The 20,172-nt window shown below is 42.5% G+C and overlaps 1 protein-coding gene across 1 annotated transcript; it reads left to right on the top strand.

The window, feature by feature from the left end:
* Positions 1-1,463: 1,463 nt before the first annotated feature.
* Lamp5 (lysosomal associated membrane protein family member 5) lies at positions 1,464-15,518 on the top strand. The gene is made up of 6 exons (XM_003476575.5): positions 1,464-1,995; positions 2,494-2,666; positions 3,034-3,165; positions 3,302-3,407; positions 4,653-4,841; positions 14,653-15,518. The coding sequence occupies exons 1-6, from the start codon at positions 1,932-1,934 to the stop codon at positions 14,829-14,831; spliced, it is 843 nt and encodes a 280-aa protein (XP_003476623.1). The 5' UTR covers positions 1,464-1,931; the 3' UTR covers positions 14,832-15,518.
* Positions 15,519-20,172: the final 4,654 nt, after the last annotated feature.

Below are 20,172 nucleotides of genomic sequence, written 5' to 3'. Positions count from 1 at the left end.
ACAGTACTATGAGAAAATAGAGCATAATCACTGCTAACATTACAAAATGTGAAGTATAGAAATTTTACAATTTTTAGTGTTTATATGAATTGATCTTGTGTCAGTTACAGTTTTGCCTCCATTCTTCCATTTATAATTATTTATGTGAAGTTTTGGGGAAAGTTTTGGATGAAATACTGAAATGCCTTCTGTAAAAGTAAAGATGTGAATATATTGAAATAATTGCTTCATAACTTGAATTGCTAGTGACTTAGTTATTCAAACAGCAATATGTTTGAAAGAAAAAAATCACAGACTCTTTGAAGCAAATATATCATAGTATATATATCATAGTATACATACAAATATATCATAGTATACATTTCTGAAATTTTAATTACTAATAGGGATTTTAGTGTTTAGCTTATTTGATCATTAAAAAACTTTTTTTTTTTTTTTGATACTCATGACCGCGCCCTAGCAAGGCAGATGCTTATGGCGCTGAGCTAAATCTCTGGCTAAAAAATATTTTATACTAGTCAAAATATGATATATTTTAGAGTCAATATATAAAAAAGGAGGAAAAAAGGTGATCTTTACAAAGTTAAAGCACACGATTTTTCTATTGTAATTCTAAATGACCATGTGACATTTGAGAAGGTCACTTAATTTCTCTGAACCTCAGTGTGGGTACATGTATACGCATAAGAACATACATGTACCCTGCCTTCTAAAGTTGTGGGGAGAATCAAATGTAGATGAAAATATTTTGCAGTTTGCCTTCTAACATGACTTTATTTTATGACATTATGTTACCGAGGCAATGGTTATTTATTCACACAATGAAATATTTGGACATCACCACAATGAATAAAGACAGCATATTTCTTCCTGAAGGATGTATATTCTAATTTATAAAAGAAAGAATAAAAAGTAAGCAAACTACCAAAAATTAAGTATGGGAATTATTCCAGTAATATTTGTTTTTCTGTTTTACTAGAGGCTTGAAAGTAATATCAGTGTGATTTTTTATGAATGTGGCATTACTGTCAGCATACTTCTAAAATTCGTACCCTAAAAATCTCTGTTTAACCTTATAAACTTCAGATTCATTTACAGCCCTCCTGGCAGAGTGAATCACACTTATAAAGAGAGAGGATCGATGACCCCAGAGTTCAGAGTCCTTACCCACTTAGGGAACTTCCTGGGCAGTAATTTCAAGTGGTTACACTGTAGCTTCTGAAGACCGGTGTGAGGAGGCATCAGTGTTACTGTACACCCAGGAGCTCACCCAGAGCAGAGCAGAGCCAAGAAGGGAATGTCTCCAAATGCAGGAAACTGTTGCCATAGCATTTTCTCTCTCTGTTCTGCCAACCCCTATTCCCCTCCTCCTCCACAATTTGTGCCTACCTTTTTTTATTTTTTGCTTTCTTGTTGGTTTGCTTTTGTTTATGGGAGCCCTGTGCATTTTTAGAATTCAGGACTCCAGGGCTGTGATGATAGCTACCTCGGTGAAATAGCTGGTCTCAGGTGCCGATGCTGTTAAGTTTCTCAGGACACACTCATCTTTGCAGATAGGATTGCAGAACAGAAAATAGACCCAGGGAAAATTTAGGCTCCCCCAAATCTCATTGGCCCTCCGCATAAGCCAAGTCACGACCACGCCTGCAACACCGCCGGATTCCTTTCAGCACTCGCAGTTGCGGACAGCTCCCTCGCTGCGTGCCCCTTTTCTCTGCAGTGAGCTGACTTGCTCGACCCGCGGAGGCCGGTGCGGCACCTACCCGGTCCTGGCCCGCGCGCACTGGACACGCGCTCCCTCCGCCCCCGCCCCGGCCCCCGCCCTGCGCTCACTCCGGTCCGCTCCGCTCCGGCGGCGACTTTGAGGGATTCCCTCCCGGGCGGCCTCTGCAGCAGCACATCTGGCCCCGCTGGCCGCGAGCGCGAGGAGCATGGATCTCCGAGGAAGAGCCCTTTTCCGCGTCGGCACGCTTCGAGTTCTCCTCGTGCTGTTCAGTGAGTAGTGTTTTGGCGACCGGCAGGAAGGCATGTACTCTTTGCAGAGGATCAGACTGGCATTAGGACTGAAGAAATGGTCTTCGTCTTAGTGTTTCATGCCCCCCCCCCCACCCCGGCTTTGGAGGTGGGGGAAATTTTTCCCCAGCCTTGCCAAAGAAGTCTCTGGGGAGTCACATACCTGAGTGGCATAATTCAGACAGCGCTGGACTGGCGGGCTGGGGTGGGGGCGGTGGTCACAGCACTAGCAACAAAGATTTGATTCTGAACCCCTAGCATGTAGCCTTATAAATAAAGACTCCCCCTCATAAATCAACCGCATATGAGTGGAGTTGGATAGCGCTGGGTTAGCGAAATGGCTTGAGGCGCACACAGCAGCTAGTGTGCAACTTTATCACTCCAAACCCCAAGACCACGGGCTCTGCGCTGGCTCTTGCGTCCTGGACGCAGTGGCTCCGTGAACCCCAAATTGATGGGATTGTTTTATTTGTTCCGTAGAGACGGTGGCTCAAATCATGGCAGAACAAGAAGTGGAAAATCTCTCGGGTCTTTCCACTAACCCTGAAAAAGATATATTTGTGGTGCGGGAAAATGGGACGACGTGTCTCATGGCAGAATTTGCAGCCAAATTTATTGTTCCTTATGATGTATGGGCCAGCAATTACGTCGATGTAAGGAACCTTTGCCTCCCTAACTTGCTCCTAGGGCTTCAGGGCCCAAGGGCACCCTCCCTCAGGGCCCTGCGAAGACCTTGGGTCACCCGCCTTCTCCCCCACATCCCTGCAGGCTGCTCCCGAATGCTGCATGGGGGTTCAGCTTGTAACGTCTCCTGCTCGCCCTGCCTGCTTTGAAAACAAACCCCCCTCTCTGCTTCCCTACCGGTGGGTCTGCACGTAGAGAATCTAACCGCATGTTCCTGCACCCGGGAGAGCGCTCGCTCAAAGGAGCGCCCAAACGTGCAAGCCAGAGTTTGGACGCACCGCCCTAAAGCCCCCGGGGGCTGGGCGCGCTGAGGGGCGCGGGCATCTGTGTTCCCAGCTGATCACAGAACAGGCTGATATCTCACTGACCCGGGGAGCCGAGGTGAAGGGCCGCTGTGGCCACAATGAATCAGAGCTGCAGGTGTTCTGGGTGGATCGCGCCTACGCTCTCAAAATGCTCTTTGTAAAGGTAACTGGCAGCCTGGAATGCGCGCACGGAGGGGCCTTGGTTCCCAGGTGGGTGGGGAAGTAGTGGCGTAGTGGCGACTGTGTTTACTGGCCGAGAAGTCATTGGAGCCCTTGATAGTACCTCTCGCTCTTGGCAGGAAAGCCACAACACGTCCAAGGGACCTGAGGCAACCTGGAGGCTGAGCAAGGTACAGTTTGTGTACGACTCCTCTGAGAAGACCCACTTTAAAGACGCGGTCAGTGGTGAGTGTTGCGCTGCAGGGTTTAGTAGGGGAGCCCAGAATCCGAGGGTAATTCCTCTGGGTTTGGCAGTCCATCTGGGCTTGGGCTTCTAGGCCAGTCCGGCGTTGCCTGCTTGCCTTGACCTCCAAAGCAGAGGAAAGAGAACCTGTGTCTCAAGCCTTGGCCTGATTCTAGATGAGACACCCCCACCTCCCCTCGTCTTCCTCTGGTGCTTCATAAGGACCTCAAGATTTGGCTTTGAAGGAACGTGGAAAAGGGCAAAGCTTTTTAAACTTTTCTCTGCTCCGTGAGTTTTCTGTTCAGGTGCTAAGAATACAGTAGACAGTGAGACATTCCTTTTGTGTCAGGATTGGATGCCCTTGGCTGTCTTTTTGTATATGGCACCATGGTTCCCTTCCATGGCCGGTCCTGGACTGCAGCCACCCCAGAGCGGATTCTGTACTCTGAGTAGGTGATTAGCTTGTCCTGCCTACCCTTCCTTTAACTCACCCACATCTTCCATAAATGTCCAAAAATACTGTGGCAAGAGGAATATCCCCTAAATAAAAACGTATCTTTCTTGAAGCATATCAAAGGCCATATTTCATTACTTTCTCTTTTTTTGGTCTAAATTGTCTCACTTGAAATGAGGCCTTCTGTCACCGGATGGGCACCTATATTGTGAGAGAATTTTTATTGAAGATATAAAAGAATACATGCACCATCCCTCTTTTTTATTCTTTCTTTATTGCTGCAGTAAAAAGAGAATTTCCACTTCATAGTCCAGTGTTTCCCCTAGTTCAGTTAGAACAAAGGAGAAGTGGAAAAGAACCTGGACCAGAGAAAGAGAGAAGGGGCAGCTGTCCAAGGCATGCATATTCGTGCATCTGCCGGAGAACCAGCAAGCAGCTGCGCTTTGTTGAGGACCGTGTTTTATTGTTTGCTGATCCAGTGTTAAAGAAACCAAGTTCCTGTTCTTCTGTGTCTTTAGAATCTCAACTGTTGGGTTTTATATAGTAAAAAGGTTTGAGGAGGTTTTTGTGTGTCATTCTCTCCTTCCAAAAAGAAACTCCAAAGAAGTATGTAAGGAGCTCTGCGCAGAGATCGGATGTTGTTTGTGCTTTATGGCCCAATTCCATTTGCTGAGGCCCAGCTCTGGCCTAACAGCAGGGGCTAGGAAGGGTGGGGCAGGTGTCTGAGCTGAGCAGAACTGTACGGGGTAAGAGAAGGAGCCTAACTGCTGGCTGACCTGGGCCTTTGCTGCAGCTGGGAAGCACACGGCCAACTCGCATCACCTCTCTGCTTTGGTGACCCCAGCTGGGAAGTCCTATGAGTGTCAAGCTCAGCAGAGCATCTCTCTGGCCTCCAGTGATCCCCAGAAGACTGTCACTATGATCCTGTCTGCTGTCCACATCCAACCCTTTGACATCATCTCAGATTTTGTCTTCAGTGAAGGTACGTTGTGGGCAGAGTCATGAGGAAGGGAGGAGGAATGGCAGATTTTAAGGACAGGTGAGGAGAGGGTTCTGCCAGTATCCCAGGATGCTTCTGTTGGAGTTTCTTAGGGTTAAGTGCCACCGTCTCTAACAATTTTCAAAGGTTAAAGAGTCACGAAGCTGAATGTATCAGCTCTCCCGGTGGCTTGCTCTTTCTTCTTCCCGCCCTTCTTCCTTTGCCGCATTCCTTTCTTCTTTGTCTCTCCTCCCTTTTCCTCATTCCCATGTACAGGGACAGCCGGATGGTCTGTTTATGTCTTATGAGGAGCTGCTGATTGTTTTGTATGTGCCTGCCTTTGGGCTGGGGATCCCCAGGTGAATACTACTATTTTAACATGCAAATATGATTAGGAAATCCCTGTCTGTGCCACCCACCCCCATTTCCCAAGGTCTCCAGCTTTCATAAGCTTCCACACAGCGACTTCCAAATGCAGTGCCCCGTTACCATCCTGTGATTACTCCAAAGGCATTTGGGAATCCCTAACTTAAATTGTCCTTGACAGACAGGTCTGGTTCTCCTTTAATCTTTGCATTATTAGCATGTAACATGGGGCCAGGCTGGATACAGATGTAGGGTTACTTTTGCCTAAATTGATATTTTGAAACTGTCCATTCAATTAATAGACACTTTGAAGTGCTTGTATGCCAGACAATCAGAATGTAACATATTTTTAAAAACAATGTCACACTTACCCATTTTCAAGGAAGGATAGGGAATTTCATTTTGATGTATTTTTCCTTTCCTCTCCGTAGTGAGAACTGCATTGAACACAGGTCCTTTGCACTGAGCTATGTCCTCAGCTTCTGCTCTTTTATCTTTTATCTTGAAATATTTTGAATATTTATATACCATAATGATGAGTGTCATTCTGAAACTGGGAATATTAAATGTAATTAGATGTGATTTGACTGTGATTCTTGATGTTCAGGAATTTAGGATGAAAATATCAGATTGTGTAGTTGTATCATTTACAGGGTCTCTACTACAAATACTTCCTAGTTTATGTGTGTATTTTAATTCTCATTAGTGACTTTGTATTTTGGTGATCAGCTCTTATTAGATACTTCTTTACATTTTGGTACTACTGCTGTTGTAACATGCTTTTACCTTACCTTACCACAATCCCACCATACCCCATTCTGAACTATTTCGCTATCATTGCTTATAGTTGTCTATGGAGTGAAAAAATTAGATTTCATATATATTTAAAATTGTTTACAAAGCCTAAATAAGTACTGAATTAGAACTGGAGCTACATTGCTACAAATGGGTAAAATTTACCATGTGAAGTTAATGATATCTTTTGTTTTAGTGTCTCTGCTGCTGAAGCCAGCATTGATCTCTTTTGTTTTAAAAGCAATTTTTATGTTTCTGGGTGCTACATTGCTAGTGGACCTAAGGTATTGGCAGTCATATGTAATTTCCTAAGCATAAAATCTAGCAAATATAAGCAAATTGTACTTGTGTTGGATAATAACTGGGATGTTCTCTCCTGTGTGGTCCCCCAGGCTCAAGCCTGTGTTCTCCTGGGAGGAGGCCGGCCTCATTCAAAATCACTCACTGAATCCTGTGCCTTTGCTGGAAGGGGTTCTTTTGTTCTTGGCTCCTCCTCTCAGCACCTGCCTCCTATTATGTTCTGTGAAAGACTTTATGTTCCGTTTATTGGAATCTGAAAGATCCTGTTTGGGATATTTTTTCTGGTTCCAGCCCTGGAACCCCACTCCTCAGAATGAAGTTGGGGGGCGGCTTTCAGTATGTTGTGGATACCTGTGTGAATGTGACTGGAGCAGGCCTGCTTGAAAGCCTGGCATCTGGTCATATATCTGCCCATCCACTACAGTGTGTGTGTGTGTGTGTGTGTGTGTGTGTGTGTGTGTGTGTCTGCAGTCCAGCACAGCGTAAGGATTCTTACGTGTGAGGAGGTTATACCTGACAGTCGTCACAGCTGCCTACTCAATAGACTGACTGTATGAGAAAAGCAGGAAAAGATCAGTGAAATGGATTGCTGGGACTGAGAGCATCCCAAATGGGGGTTGATATGTCTATCACATGAGTCCCTTTAAATGCATTATGCTCATCTACCACTCGGATTCCCGGATGAGAGTCTCTATCCTAGCACTCCTCTGGTTGCCACATGCACAAGCATCTTGAGCTACAGTGTGCAAACTAGGGTGACCATAACATGTTGAGTCTGGTTCAGTAGATATGAAGGTGGGGCCCAACATCTTCCATTGCTAAACAGTTTCTAGGCTCCTACAGAGCCATGATGGTGAATCTTTTAGAGCTTTCAATGGTAACAAGTAGCCCACTGCAGTATGCAGGCCATAGGTTTTCCACCACTGCTGAAGAAGGTTTGAAGGGTAAACAAGCTTTATTAGATGAGAATCCACATTGTATGAGATGGGAAACTCTTCACTGTATGAGATTGTCTGGATAGAGGCACATAGCACAAGGACCACACAGCAGAGAAGAGGAGGGCGAGGAACTCCTGGGGAGCGAGGACATACGTGTCTGGGTGATGCTGTTTAGCAGCACAACAGTGGGAGGAATGGAGGAGTCTGGCTCCTAAGATTTCAGTGCTTTTGGGCCTTATAACTACAAGGCCTGATCTTATCAATAGGTAATAGCTGTTAGGTTGGCTGTCAAGCCAAACAGGCAGGCTCTATATACCTCAGCATTTGCTTGTTTGGGCTATTGAAAAATAATTGGATGAGCAAGAACGTGAATTTCACACCAGGATCCTTTTGAGTTAAGAGATCTCAGACTGCAGTAAAGAAATAAACAAGCAAGACATAGAGGCCATTTTTGACTCATATTTATCAAGCACACTTTGTATGGTGACTGCTTGATTGTCCCTGCAGTTCGTGGGCCCATGTTCCTCAGTTGAGGTTAATTAGCTTGCCCTTCCGCAGTTAATTCATAATGTGTCCCTTTGGGAACCTGGGAGATTTCTGGCTATGACGGGACGGGAGATTCCTCGATGGGAGGCAGTGAACCAGCCTGAACATTTTGATGGCTTGAATTAAAGAAAACTTTTATATCTCCTGTCAAGAAAAAAAATACGTACGAGACCAGGAAGGCTGACTCTGTTCTCTTTTATTCAGGGTTTAGCTTTCACAGACATTTAAAACATATGCTGGGCCCTTTTTAATTCTCAGGAAAAAAAAAAACAAAGAATCAAACTGTTGAGGAAGAGACTGAGGTCTCCTTTTGCAAAGCAGCAACGGAAGGCCAAGCTAGAGATGAATTTGCTTGGTGAAGGCTGCCCTCCCAAATCCTGTGCCTGCAGCCTCCCAGACCTTCTGCTCCTGCCCGGAAGGTATAACAAATGTGTCAAGACAGGGGCTGTGGGTTTAGCTCAGTAGAGTATATGCCTGCCTGGCAAGTGTGAGGTCATGAGTTTGATGCTTGGTGCCAAAAAAAAAAAAAAAAAAAAAAAAAAAAGTGTCAAGGCAATGGTAGAGACATCTTTTGGGACCCTAAATTCATGAGGTTTTTGTTTGTTTGTTTTTTAATTCTGGGGATTAAACCCACCACAGCTTTCTGTATGCTAGGCAAGTGCTCTACCCCTGAGTTACACCACTGATTTACCCCTAAAAGCCTTTTATTATTGTTCCTAACAGCTTAATTGGGAGATGCCCTCTATGGGAGATTATGTTTTGGTGGAAATGAATATGCCTTACCTTTCTCTGTACACTACTCTCTGGGAGAGACCCCTGTGGTAAGAAGCCTTGTCACAAGCACTCGGGAAATTTGCTGATCCAGAGAATTTGGGTGGATTTGTGACTTAGGTGGCAATAGTCTGGTTATAACACAGCTGAGAATGGTATCAAGGGCTTCAGTATGGAGCCCACTTCGGGCTCTGTAGCCAGCTGTAGAATTCTGCGTTCCAGGCACTGTCCCTTGGAGACAACATAGAGTAGCCCTCAGAATTACTTCCCCCTGAGGGAGTGGGGAAATGGGGGTGCTTACCTACCAACTGCCATTGGCATTAAGAGATGCTTTGGGCTCTTAACTCTGGGATTCTGACTGCCTTGTAGTTAGAGTCCACTGGAATGTGTTGGAATGCTGGATACACAGAGAAAATAGGACACTGTGCACGCCTAGTATCCTTGTGCTTGAGAAGTAAGAACTTTCCTTGCATGGTGGTATTTACGGTCTGGTGGGAAAGGGTTTATAAAACAATTATTGTTTTAGTTGCTTTTCATATCTAGTGTTTACATCTTGATAAGAATATCTGCTACTTATTTTAATCATTTATCAGTATAAACACTTCACAGGAGTCCAGAGTCAACTCAGAGACAATATAAAAAGAGGGTCGGACCTCTCTGTGCAGCTAGCCTGTCAGATTACAGAGGGATGCACGCCCAGCAAAGCACAGCCTCATATTCATACAGGGAGAGCCCTAGTATTAGGAGAACTATTAGGAAACAGAAAGCCTGGCCCTTTGCCCACAAAGTTTTTATTGGAACACACGAAGAGCTCTTGTAGAGAGTTAATAAAATTTAAAGTGCTATGGTCATCAAACAATAAAATAAAACTGACATCTAACAGCCAGAACCTATGACTCATCATGATTTTGATGGGTGCTCTGGGATCATGGTAGGGGACCTTACTTGATAACAGGCATCTTGCAACAGATAAGCTCTTTGCTGTCTCATCTGTCTTCCTGTTTTCTCAATGACAGGGCTGCTTGGCACCTTTTCCAACCACAGGACACTTACCCACGTTCTTGTTTTGTATACTCTGGCTGTGTCCAGTAAGACACAGGACATGAGGGACCCAAAATACTCAGGGGGTGGACAAGGATTCAGGGGTCCTAGGATATGTAAAATGTAGGATAGGCTAAAGGATATGTAAAATGTGGGGTACGCTAAAGGATGTGTTTGGCAGAGAGCTGAAGCCTTTCTTGTATAATCTGTGTTGTATAATTGGGTCTTGTACAGGGTTCTAACCCATGAGTTCATAGGGGTTGTGGGTAGAATTCAGAGGTCTGTAAATTTCAATGGAAACGGTCACATTCTTATTTTCATAAATTATAATTAATATTCACTTTTGTCATAAATCAAACTAATAACTGATAGCACCATTAGCAGTAACTTTAGCTTTGTCACCAGTAGAAATCATAGATGTTTTATCTCACATTAACTTATACAGATGTTAAAATAACATTTATGTTTCTTGCTACTTTATAATCACAGTCCAGATATACACATGGCAATAAAGGAGCAAAATATTTAAAAGATATTTTGATAGTCAAATTTTAGTTTCTTTATATTCTTATTTGTTTTAATTTTTGCATTTAGAAAAATTACTCTAAGTGATCTCCCACATACCTGACCCTAAAAGATTAGCATCTGTGCTTTAGTGGATTATAACCAGCTTTAGGTGAAAGAAGATAGAATGGAGCATAAATAGTTATGTGTGACTTATTTTTCCATTACTGTGACAAAAATTTGAGGTAATCATTTTAAAAGGAAAAAAAGTTGGACTCATAGCTTTGGTTCATGAGTTGCTTGGTTGTGTTGCTTTGGCCCTATGGCAGCACAGTAATCAGAGTGGGAGCATGCAACAGTGGAAATCTTTCACTTAATGGTGGCTAGGAAGCAATGAAAGAAAAAGACAAGAAGGGCAGGGGGTCCAGTATCCCCTTCAGGAGCAAGCCCCAGGGACCTGACTTCCTTCTATGTGGCCCCATTTCCTAGATTTTCCAGCACCACCTACTAGTGCCATGGCATGGTGGCCATACCCTTGATGGCTAATGAGGGCTACTCAACATCTAGACTGTAACATATCAGATGCACAATGCACACGACAGTGTATATAATACACTATTTACAAATCTTATGTTCTAGTTATGTGTGTACATATATTCTAAGTTGTTATTGTTTCTCCTGTAGGTCACAGGCAGAATTTGAATCTCTAGGTTAAACCTAGAGGAAAGCATGTCCTACTTCTATTGTTCATCATACCAAACTTGTCTACAAGTCTTAGAGGTACTTGTTTTTCAGAGTTAGGAATATTTCAGACTCTAGGAAGGCAGTACGGTCCATAGCCCACATATGTTATGTGAGACTCCCAGAGATTTAGGGTGGTGCCTTACAATCGGACACAGTAGCATATCTGTTTCCTGCAGGGAAACAGGTGAGTCTTCATGTAAAGTAGGATGAAGGAGAACTACAGACAGCCTCACTGGATTTGATGTTAGGTTTTGCTGCAAATGAACAATACAAAGAGCTTTTGATTTTTAGAGCTTTGTGGATTTTAGAATGCACAATTTAGGAATTTTCATTTTATTTGACTACTCAGAAGGTGAGGAATTTTTTCCCTTCCTTCCTTCTTCCTTTCTCCTTTCCTGTATTCCTCCTTTCCTTCCTCCCTCCTCTTCCTTTCTCTCCCTTCCTACCTTCCTTCCAACTTCTCTCTCTCTCTCTGTCTTTGTCTCCCATATCCAGTAGGGCATAGACTATATTTGGGACTTCCAGCTATTTGCATACCTAGAGGTCAAGCAAAAAAAAAATGAGTTGAAACCATGTCAGACAGGTTGGTCTAATCATCCTCCTATTCTGTGGGGAGAAGGATAGAACCAGGGGCCAGAGCTATAAGGCCGAGATTGCAAAGCATATTTGAGCTATGTCTTAGTTACTTTTCTTGTTGTTAAGACAAAATATCTGACACCTAAACTTAAAGGGGGAAAGGTTTAGCTCACAGTTTGTAGCGGTTTCTGTCCATATCAGCTGGCTGTAAGACAGGATGGCAAGGAAGACAGCAAAAAGAACAAGAGCAAAAAAGTGGGACACAGACCTCCTTCTGCCTCTTTGATTTTAACCAGACTGCTGGGATTAGGATGTTGCCAACCCAATCAGTAGACTGATCTTGCAGGTGGCCACCCTTCATCCCAGTACCCTTCATCCCAGCATTGACTACAAATGAGTCACAACCTTTAGATTCAACAATCTCCCAAAAAACTATCACTGCGTGAAGCTTTGGGAACACAGCTAGACATAAATCATAGTGAGCAACAACCTCTGTAAGCCAGAGATTAGAGCTAATGTGGTACCCTTGGGAAAGACCACCACTCTTGTGTCCCTGGTGCTCTGTGAATGCTGAGCAAGCCTAGTCTGACCCTCAGCAGGTTGGAATTTATTACAGTTTAGTCAGATACAGGACAGAAAGTTCCTCTACCAATTCATTACTAACATTCTAGTTATTATCAGGAAGGTTCACTGCACTGTAACACTAGTAGGATCTTAACATGTCTCTACTGTTTACCAGATTTTTAAAAAAAATGTTTTCAGAAAAAAAGAACACTGAAGTATATAGAATGAAAAATTTTATTTAGGAATAACTGACATGTAATAAACTGTACACATTTGAGGGCACAATTTGATAAATACTGGCTTATGCATCTACTATGAAACCATAGAAGCAAGAAACCCATCATATCCATGACCCCTGAACATTTCCACATGTCCCTTGCAAAAAGTATCCAGCTCCTGTGTCTTCAGAACCTGAATGTGCACCCGTGGCTGGTGCACAGATGGGGAGTGAGCCCATAAGCCCTCCTTTCCACTTCTCCTTGGGGTCCCACAGCTTCATGGTGGCAGCTGTTTAGGCTGGCTAAGTGCTGTCACAGTGACACTAAAGATATATACCATTGAGGTCAGCTGTGATGTGGGCACATGACTCAGCCTCTTCTTGCCTCAATCACCTTATTGTAAAATGGGTCTAATCATGTCATTTACAAGTTATCGTATAATGGATATAGGCATCTCTGTGCTTCAAACAATGCTCACTCAGGAACCTCATTCAGGAAAAATTAAGCACACATCTTTTTTTGGGTATATTTGCATAAAATTTTCTGTGAACTCTTATCATTAGAAAGGAAATATTCCGGGGGTCAGGGCTCACACCCTTCTTTCTGCTGATCTCACACATGGTGGGAGAAGGAGTGAGGTCATGGGGATCATGGGGGGCTCTGCCACACAGTAGGTGCTTGATCCATGTTGACTAGGTCATCTCGACATGAAAACCTGACCTTCCTGAAGAGATATCTAAAATCCGTTTTCTATAGTGTCCCTCATAAATCTGGTGAAAAGGCCACCTGTTACCCACAGGCAGAAAATGAGACTGAACAAATGGATTCTGGTTTCTGGGATTGCAGAAGATCTCCCAAGAATTTCATTTTTATTCCTATAAGGCTGGAGATACAGGTCTGCTACTCTACCTTAAATTTTGGGATGGTAAAACTGAATCAGCCCCAGTGTGTGACTGACATTTTCCTTTTTTGAGCTGCATGATGGTTATGCAGAGGGTTGACTTGTGAATATTCATCAGACTCTACATTTCTTTTTAAAAATTGTAGTTTAATTTACATATGTTTAAAAAGCACAAATTTTAAAGTACATGTACTTTTAAAGTATAATGTTTAAAGTGTAAGGTTTTAAAAAATATACAGCTTTTGCATTTTTATCTATCCTTGCAACCACACAGACATCATCTAAATGAAGGCCTACAACATTTCCATGACAACCAAAAATTCTTTGTCACTTCTTCTGGTTACAAGCACCTCTCTGATTTCAATTACCACAGATTTAGCTTTACCTACTCTTTTTATTCTCTTTTTTTCCCCTTGTGGCATGGAGCACAGAGCCTTCAAATTAAGCAAATTCCTCAGCTCATTTTACTTTTTATTTTGAGATTTTTGAGTCAGGGTCTTTCTAAGTTGCTAAAGTGTTCAGCTTTGGCTTTGGCTTGTAGTCCTCCTGCTTCTGCTTTCCAGAGTGCTGGGATCACAGTCATGCATTACACCATGCCCAGATCTAGCTCCTGTGTTTGGACTCAACTAAATGAGACCGTACAGTATGTGGGGTTTCGTGTGTGTGTGTGTGTGTGTGTGTGTGTGTGTGTGTGTGTGTGTGTATGTGTCTGACAAATTTCACTCAACATTTCCAGTATTATTGTAAGCTATACTACAGTTTCTTCCATTTTGATAGGCATCTTTATTGTTTCTGTTTGTTGGCTATTTTCAAGAAATCTGTGAACATTTAGACTGAAGTCTTTATGTGTCCATATATTTTCATTTTTCTTGGCTAGAAACTCAGGAATGTAATGCTGGGTTATAAAGTAAATGTGTATTTGTCTTGAGTAGAAATTTCCAAACAGTTTTACAAAGTGGTCATGCCCATTTTCTTCAAGAGCACTGAGTTCCATTTGCTCAATATCATTGCCAACACTTGGAATTTTCAGTCTTTCTGAAGATCGTATATTTATGTCCAATTTTCTATGCTCTGTATATATGCTATACTTTCTGTAAAAGTTAAAAAAAGATGGGGCTGGGATTTAGCTCAGCGGCATAAGCACCTGCCTTGCAAGCAGGCAGTCCTGAGTTCAATCCCCGGTACTGATAAAAAGAAAAAAAACAAAACAAAACAAAACAAAACAACTCAAACCACAAAAAAAGATATACTATTATCAAAACACTGAAAATGTAAATAAATCATGTGAATGTTTTGTTACCTGTCAGGAGTTGCCCTATTTAACTGATACATGTTTACTGTACCCTGTGTAGAAATACTTGATTGAGAAGCCTTTGAGTTTGTTGGGGAAGTATTATTTCTGGGAAAAAAAATATAATCTCCTCAAAAGTTCTTTGAGAGATCTTTGAGAGATCTTTGCATCTCCATTTCTGCCTTAGTTTAGATAGGGGGACTGGAGACTTGGAAAATTTTGTCTGAAGCTCATTGCTTTTCCTCTTCTTTTGTTTCAGAGCATAAATGCCCAGTAGATGAACGGGAGCAGTTGGAGGAAACCTTGCCCCTAGTTTTGGGGCTTATCTTGGGCCTTGTCATCGTGGTAACGCTGGTGATCTACCACATCCACCACAAAATGACTGCCAACCAAGTGCAGATTCCTAGGGACCGATCCCAGTACAAACACATGGGCTAGGGGCTGTTAAAAGGGCACCCCCAAGTCCTGTCCCCAGCTGGATCAGGTAGAACAAAAAAAGCACTTTCCACCTTGTACACAGGATATATCAGCATAGCTACAATCCAACAGGCCTGGTGTCTGGGGCTTGCTTGGCTTGCATCCATGCTTAAACCCAGGGGTGGTGGTCCCTTGGATGCATGGGGTGAGGGTGAATGGTAGCTGTTCTCCCCATGCTGGCGGGTAAGGAGGTGGGGGTCAGCCAACTTTCATGCCCGTGGTGGCCTGGCTTTGACTCTCCAAGGAGCAGCAAATCCTACTTGGAGAGGTTTCTGGCCCTGAAGTTTAGGGACTGGAAACACTTCCCTTGGGAGGAAACCTCTTTAAGTTCAAAAGAAGAGGGGTGCTTTACCCCTTAGCCTCCGCTGGCTTACCTATACAGTTTTCAGTGCACACAAAATACAACCTCATGCTCCCTGCAGCAAGACCCCTGAAAGTGATCCACGCTTCTGGCTGGCATTCTGCATGTCTAGTGATTGTCTTGGGAATGTTTCACTGCTCCCTGCGCCCAGTGACTCTGCAGCACAAGAACTTGTTCAATGTAACTATGCACTATTGTTTGGAATTCATAATGTGTCAGGTCCAAATAATAGGACCTGGACATGTGAGTTTGTTTTTGAAAATGAATTAAAACACACTACTCTCTGGTCTTTGGCTACTTTCTTGAAACAAAGAAAACCAAATCAAGATGTAGAGGCATCCAGAGGATTGTTTCTCCTTTCTGCAAAAGTAAAAGCAAAGAAGAGGTAGGGATGAAATGAGGGTTTTGTTAGCGTCCTCTCACTGTGACAAACACTTGAGACAAACACCTTATAAGAGAGAAAGCTTGCCAGGTACAGTTACCCATGTCTGTAGTTTCAGCACTCTGGGAGTTTGAGACAGAAAGATTGCAAGTTTTAACCCAGCCTGGGTAACTTAATGACTTAGTGAGACCAGCTTATCTCAAAAAGTTAAGGAGCTGAGGTGTAGCTCTCTGAGAAAACCCTGGATTCCACCCCCAGTACTGCCAAAAAATAAAAGGAAAAAGGAAAGGTTCATTTTGGCTCACGATTTCAGAGCTTTCAGTCCATGGCTGCCTGGCCCTGTAGCTTTGCACTTAGTACATTATGGCAATAGCACGTTGTAGAGATCTGTTCACCTCATGGTGTGAACAAAGACAATGAGATCAGGAGAGCCTGGGGTTCATAGCTGCTTCCAGGTGACCCTTCCAAAGGCCTAACTTCCTTCCACAGATCCCACCTCTTGAAGGTTTTATCATCTCCCAAAGGCCCATGTGTGAAATGTTTGAGGGACTTTTGAGATCCAAGTTGACTTTCTAAGACAAAAAGCCTTGGATTTTTTTGGCAAACATAAGTAGTTTTAATAATGAGACCTCTGGAATGATAGGACTAATGTGCTTCCGATGCCTCTCGGTCTTGAGTTTAGCATCTCACTTCAGATTAACAAGCTAACCTGGGCATAATAGCTTAAACTTTTGCAGTAAAATGTAATATAGTAAAATTTTCTCGAGAAATACATCTAGTTTGGATTATACTAACTTTCTAAATAGTCATATTTAGAGCAAGTAGAGTAGGGATGGAGGGAGTCCTTGTCTCTCCCTTTAAGTGAGACTCTCCTGTAACCCCAGTGGCGATGTCCCCTGAAAGAGAAGCAGCCCATGAGCTCACACTGCACCACAGAGAAGGAGTTCCAGCAGAAATGGTCATTCTTATCATCTGTCCTCTCACTTCTCCACTCTCATTTCTCTGGTGTCGAACCATGTGCAGATTTCTTTCCTTTAAATTCTGAGCATGCTTCTTTGCAGGTATTCCCAGGAAATAGCTCATAGTGAAATTGCTTCCCAGAGTTTGAGACTTCTCACCAGAAGTCTGAGAAAGACCAAAATCTGCAACCACTTTCTTTTTGCCACTTGTCCAATCTTCCCATTAACAAAGACTTGACAAAGCTGTGTGGGTGTGGAGGGCACTACAGAAATGAGAATAGAGACACGAGAAGGAAGACATTAAGACTGATCATTTCTGATAGAATTCCACATCTGTGCAACGGGATGCTGAGCACTGGGCATAGTCACTACCCCAGAAAGTCACCTGAAAAGCCAGGGTTTTACATGGAAAACCAACTTCCCCTCACTGCAAACAGTTAGTGATCAGACCCAGACAGTTTTAAATTACCACGTCTCAGAATGCAATTTGAGGGCAGCCTCCACTGACTCATCTTGGGAGACCACTGAAAAAGTTGTTAGTGCTAAGGCTGATGGAGAATCTCCCTAGGGTGAGACCCTAAATCTATTATTTACTGTGGTCCCCAGGTAATTTTATGGCAGAAAATTTATGGTTAAAAGTAAAGGTCAGTGTCTGCACAACCTTACCAAATTATCAGGCTTCCAAGTGTTCATTTTCTCATTTGAAAGTGGAGCTCTTTCCTCTATCCTTGAAGTTATCTGAGGACTTGTGAAAGTGCATTTAGATCACTAACACATTGTCTTGCACATTGGAGATGCACACGAAAGACATTATTAATTGCATTTTTCTAGCACACATCTTAACATTTATTCCAGTATCATTTACAGATAAGAGTTTGTAGAAAATCATAAGAAACTAAGTCAGGGCTTTTCTTATCTGGCAGGCACAATTTTCTGTGTCCATTTATTGCGTCTAGAGTATGTTTCTAAGCAAGAATTTCTCCCACTTGCAGCCCAGGAAACTGCTCAGGGTTATCAATTTGGAAATAACGGGGGGCTGTTGGAGTCTCTCAACTTGGATAGGCATATTTTTATATGCCTTTAGTGTTTAACAACCTCAATAGAAAGGTCATTTCCTTTAATTATGAACACAGGTGTCAAATCTCTATAGCATTCATGAAATTGTCATCAGTACAAATCACATCAAAAAATCATTTTACCAGTTATTTTGATGTGGTGATAATTATTAGACCCATCACAAGGTCATGTTATCTACTGCACTATAGCCACAATATATTTGATAATTATACTTTAAGTGGATTTCTTCATAAAATCACATATATTTTATTTTATGCATTTAAAAACTTCTTTTTGCTGAGAAAGAGTTCAACATTTTAGGTAGCCAAGAGGGACCAGGTGCTAATAGACTCAGGACTATGCTACTTCAGCTCTGCTACAGAAGAATTCACAGAGGCCCACAGGACAAATAAGATCACAAGTATTTGTTGGTGCTGCTCATGTACTTTCCAGAACCAGTTCTGGGTGTTGGGGACACATCAATGAACAAAATGGGTAAAAATTTCTGCCCTAATAGTACTTAAATTTGTGTGTGTATATGCATATGTGTATGCTTGTGTGTATGTATGTATGCATGTATGTACATAGTATATGTGGATATTATGATTACCGTGAAGTTATTATCTAACTCTTTGGGGTCTTGATTATTTTAGTTAAAGTGGGTCATAAAAGGTCCTGTAGTCCTTTTCAGCTTTAAATTTTATAAATTGCTAATAATGAGGCATGGATTTGTCCCCAGGGGAAACCTTTCAGGATAAGGAATGACTTACATTTGAAAGACCATGTTTTGATTCAGAAATCAGCAACCCATAGACTTTATTTCTTCATTTATCCTTAATTAGGTCTGTTATAGTTGGTATCTAGATGCTGTCCCAAAGCCTCATGCACTCATCGGTGGGACTTACCAGAGGTGGCTGGATATGTGCATATGTATTAAAGGTGTGTGATGATGAAATTATTCCACTGATTGGTTTGACATAGTTATGGGCATAGATGAAAGCTGTGGATGGCACCAACCAATAGACTTGTAACCTGTACTAAATAAAAGAGAAAGAGAGGCTGACTGCATGCTGTTGTCTGCCTGCCACACCATGGACTGTTTCTCCTCTGCCATGCCCCTCTAACATGTCACCCTCCCTTGTAGCCAGCTGACTATAGACTGAAACCTTTACTAACTGTCAGTTAAAATAAACCTTCCCTCTTTTAAATCATGGGTGTTGGCATTTTGTCCAAGCAATGAGAAAAGTAACAAAGAACAGTTTACTTATGTAAGAGATGCTGCCACAGTTCCATCTAGGTCCCCTTGCCCTTCCTGAATGGCACTTGCTCATATATCTAATAGTTTTCTGTACCAACTGGGGTACAGAAAGCTATTAGATATATCATCTGGGGGCTGATGCCCTAGGACTGTCAACTATAAAGATGCCACAGAGATGGTGGATCAGTACCTCAGCATCCTCACCTTAGAAGGACATTCTGAAGCATCTTTTAGAAAGTCTCCAATGGGATTCAGCTCACAGAGATCACTAATTCAGCAAAATATTTTTTTTTTGCCATGCTTGCTTTCTGTCTCCTTTCTTCTCTTTGTCATAAGGAGCTTCCCAGGACCATCTCCTAAATAGTCCTAGTCTTAGGTTCTTCTTTGGTCTAATCCATAACAAGGTAAATAGACTCACAATGCGCATATTTCATGGCACACACCAACAAACTTTCCTGCACAAAGTGAATTCATTCATATTATCCTGTAATCAGCATAGGAAAAATGGCAGTTTAAAAGTTAGAGGTTTTTTTTCCTTAACTTTTGATGTTTCTTCAAACTTCTACAGGCCTAGGACCTAACCCCTCATGTCTGGTCAGCCCGGATGAATGGACACCAAGAGGTCAAAAGTCAGTTTGATTTCTACAGAGAAGGGAGGAAGATGACAGGGTCTAGGAGTGATGAAGCAAGCCTGGACAAGTCTTTTGTTTTCTTGTAGCCTCTCTCTCAAGATCCCTTGACCGTGACCCCTGGCATACTGGGAGATGATGATATAGCTGGTGAGGTCCCTTTATCTCCTTGGATCTAACTTCAAATAAAACCTTTTTTCTTTTTTACAAAAATAAATGGCCTCCCTTGATTTAGTCAGCAGTGAGCAAATTAACCTGAACACATAGACCTAAGTAGCTGGTAACAATGTCACTTTCAAAAAATTTCTTCAGCTGGTACATTATGTCTCTCTTTCAGATAGAAATGATCTTTCTTCCCCCTTCCCGGAATCTCATTGCAATTTCTTTGATGACACACCTCTGTCCTTTGATAGATTTGACCAAGGAGTCTGAACTCATTGATTGTTAACTTCATGACATGATTTTGTGTCTCTGGTAATTGCTACTGAGTACATCCTTTCCACTGGACAATAGGGATACAACCATAACTCAGTTTGATTCCACTTATCTAATCTAGTTTTAAAAAAATCAATCTCCTTCTAGTTAAGAAATGACACATCTCTCCTTTGCTCAGGCTGACCCAGTACCAGAGAAAAAAGTAGCAGCAGGGAGATAGTG

This window comes from Cavia porcellus, unplaced genomic scaffold (assembly GCF_034190915.1).
Source record: "Cavia porcellus strain 051 isolate PalLab524CR breed Dunkin Hartley unplaced genomic scaffold, mCavPor4.1 scaffold_5, whole genome shotgun sequence".
NCBI classification, from domain to species: domain Eukaryota; kingdom Metazoa; phylum Chordata; class Mammalia; order Rodentia; family Caviidae; genus Cavia; species Cavia porcellus.
Note: the sequence above shows the minus strand (reverse complement) of the source record. Positions and strands in the feature narration are given on the sequence as shown.

What these genes read in the sequence shown, in the direction of transcription:
- Lamp5 (XM_003476575.5), top strand. Translation starts at nt 1,932, where the DNA reads ATGGATCTCCGAGGAAGAGCCCTTTTCCGCGTCGGCACGCTTCGAGTT. An exon ending in GGGCCAGCAATTACGTCGAT is followed by an intron (nt 2,667 to 3,033) that starts GTAAGGAACCTT and finishes CTGTGTTCCCAG; the next exon opens with CTGATCACAGAACAGGCTGA. An exon ending in CTTTAAAGACGCGGTCAGTG is followed by an intron (nt 3,408 to 4,652) that starts GTGAGTGTTGCG and finishes CCTTTGCTGCAG; the next exon opens with CTGGGAAGCACACGGCCAAC.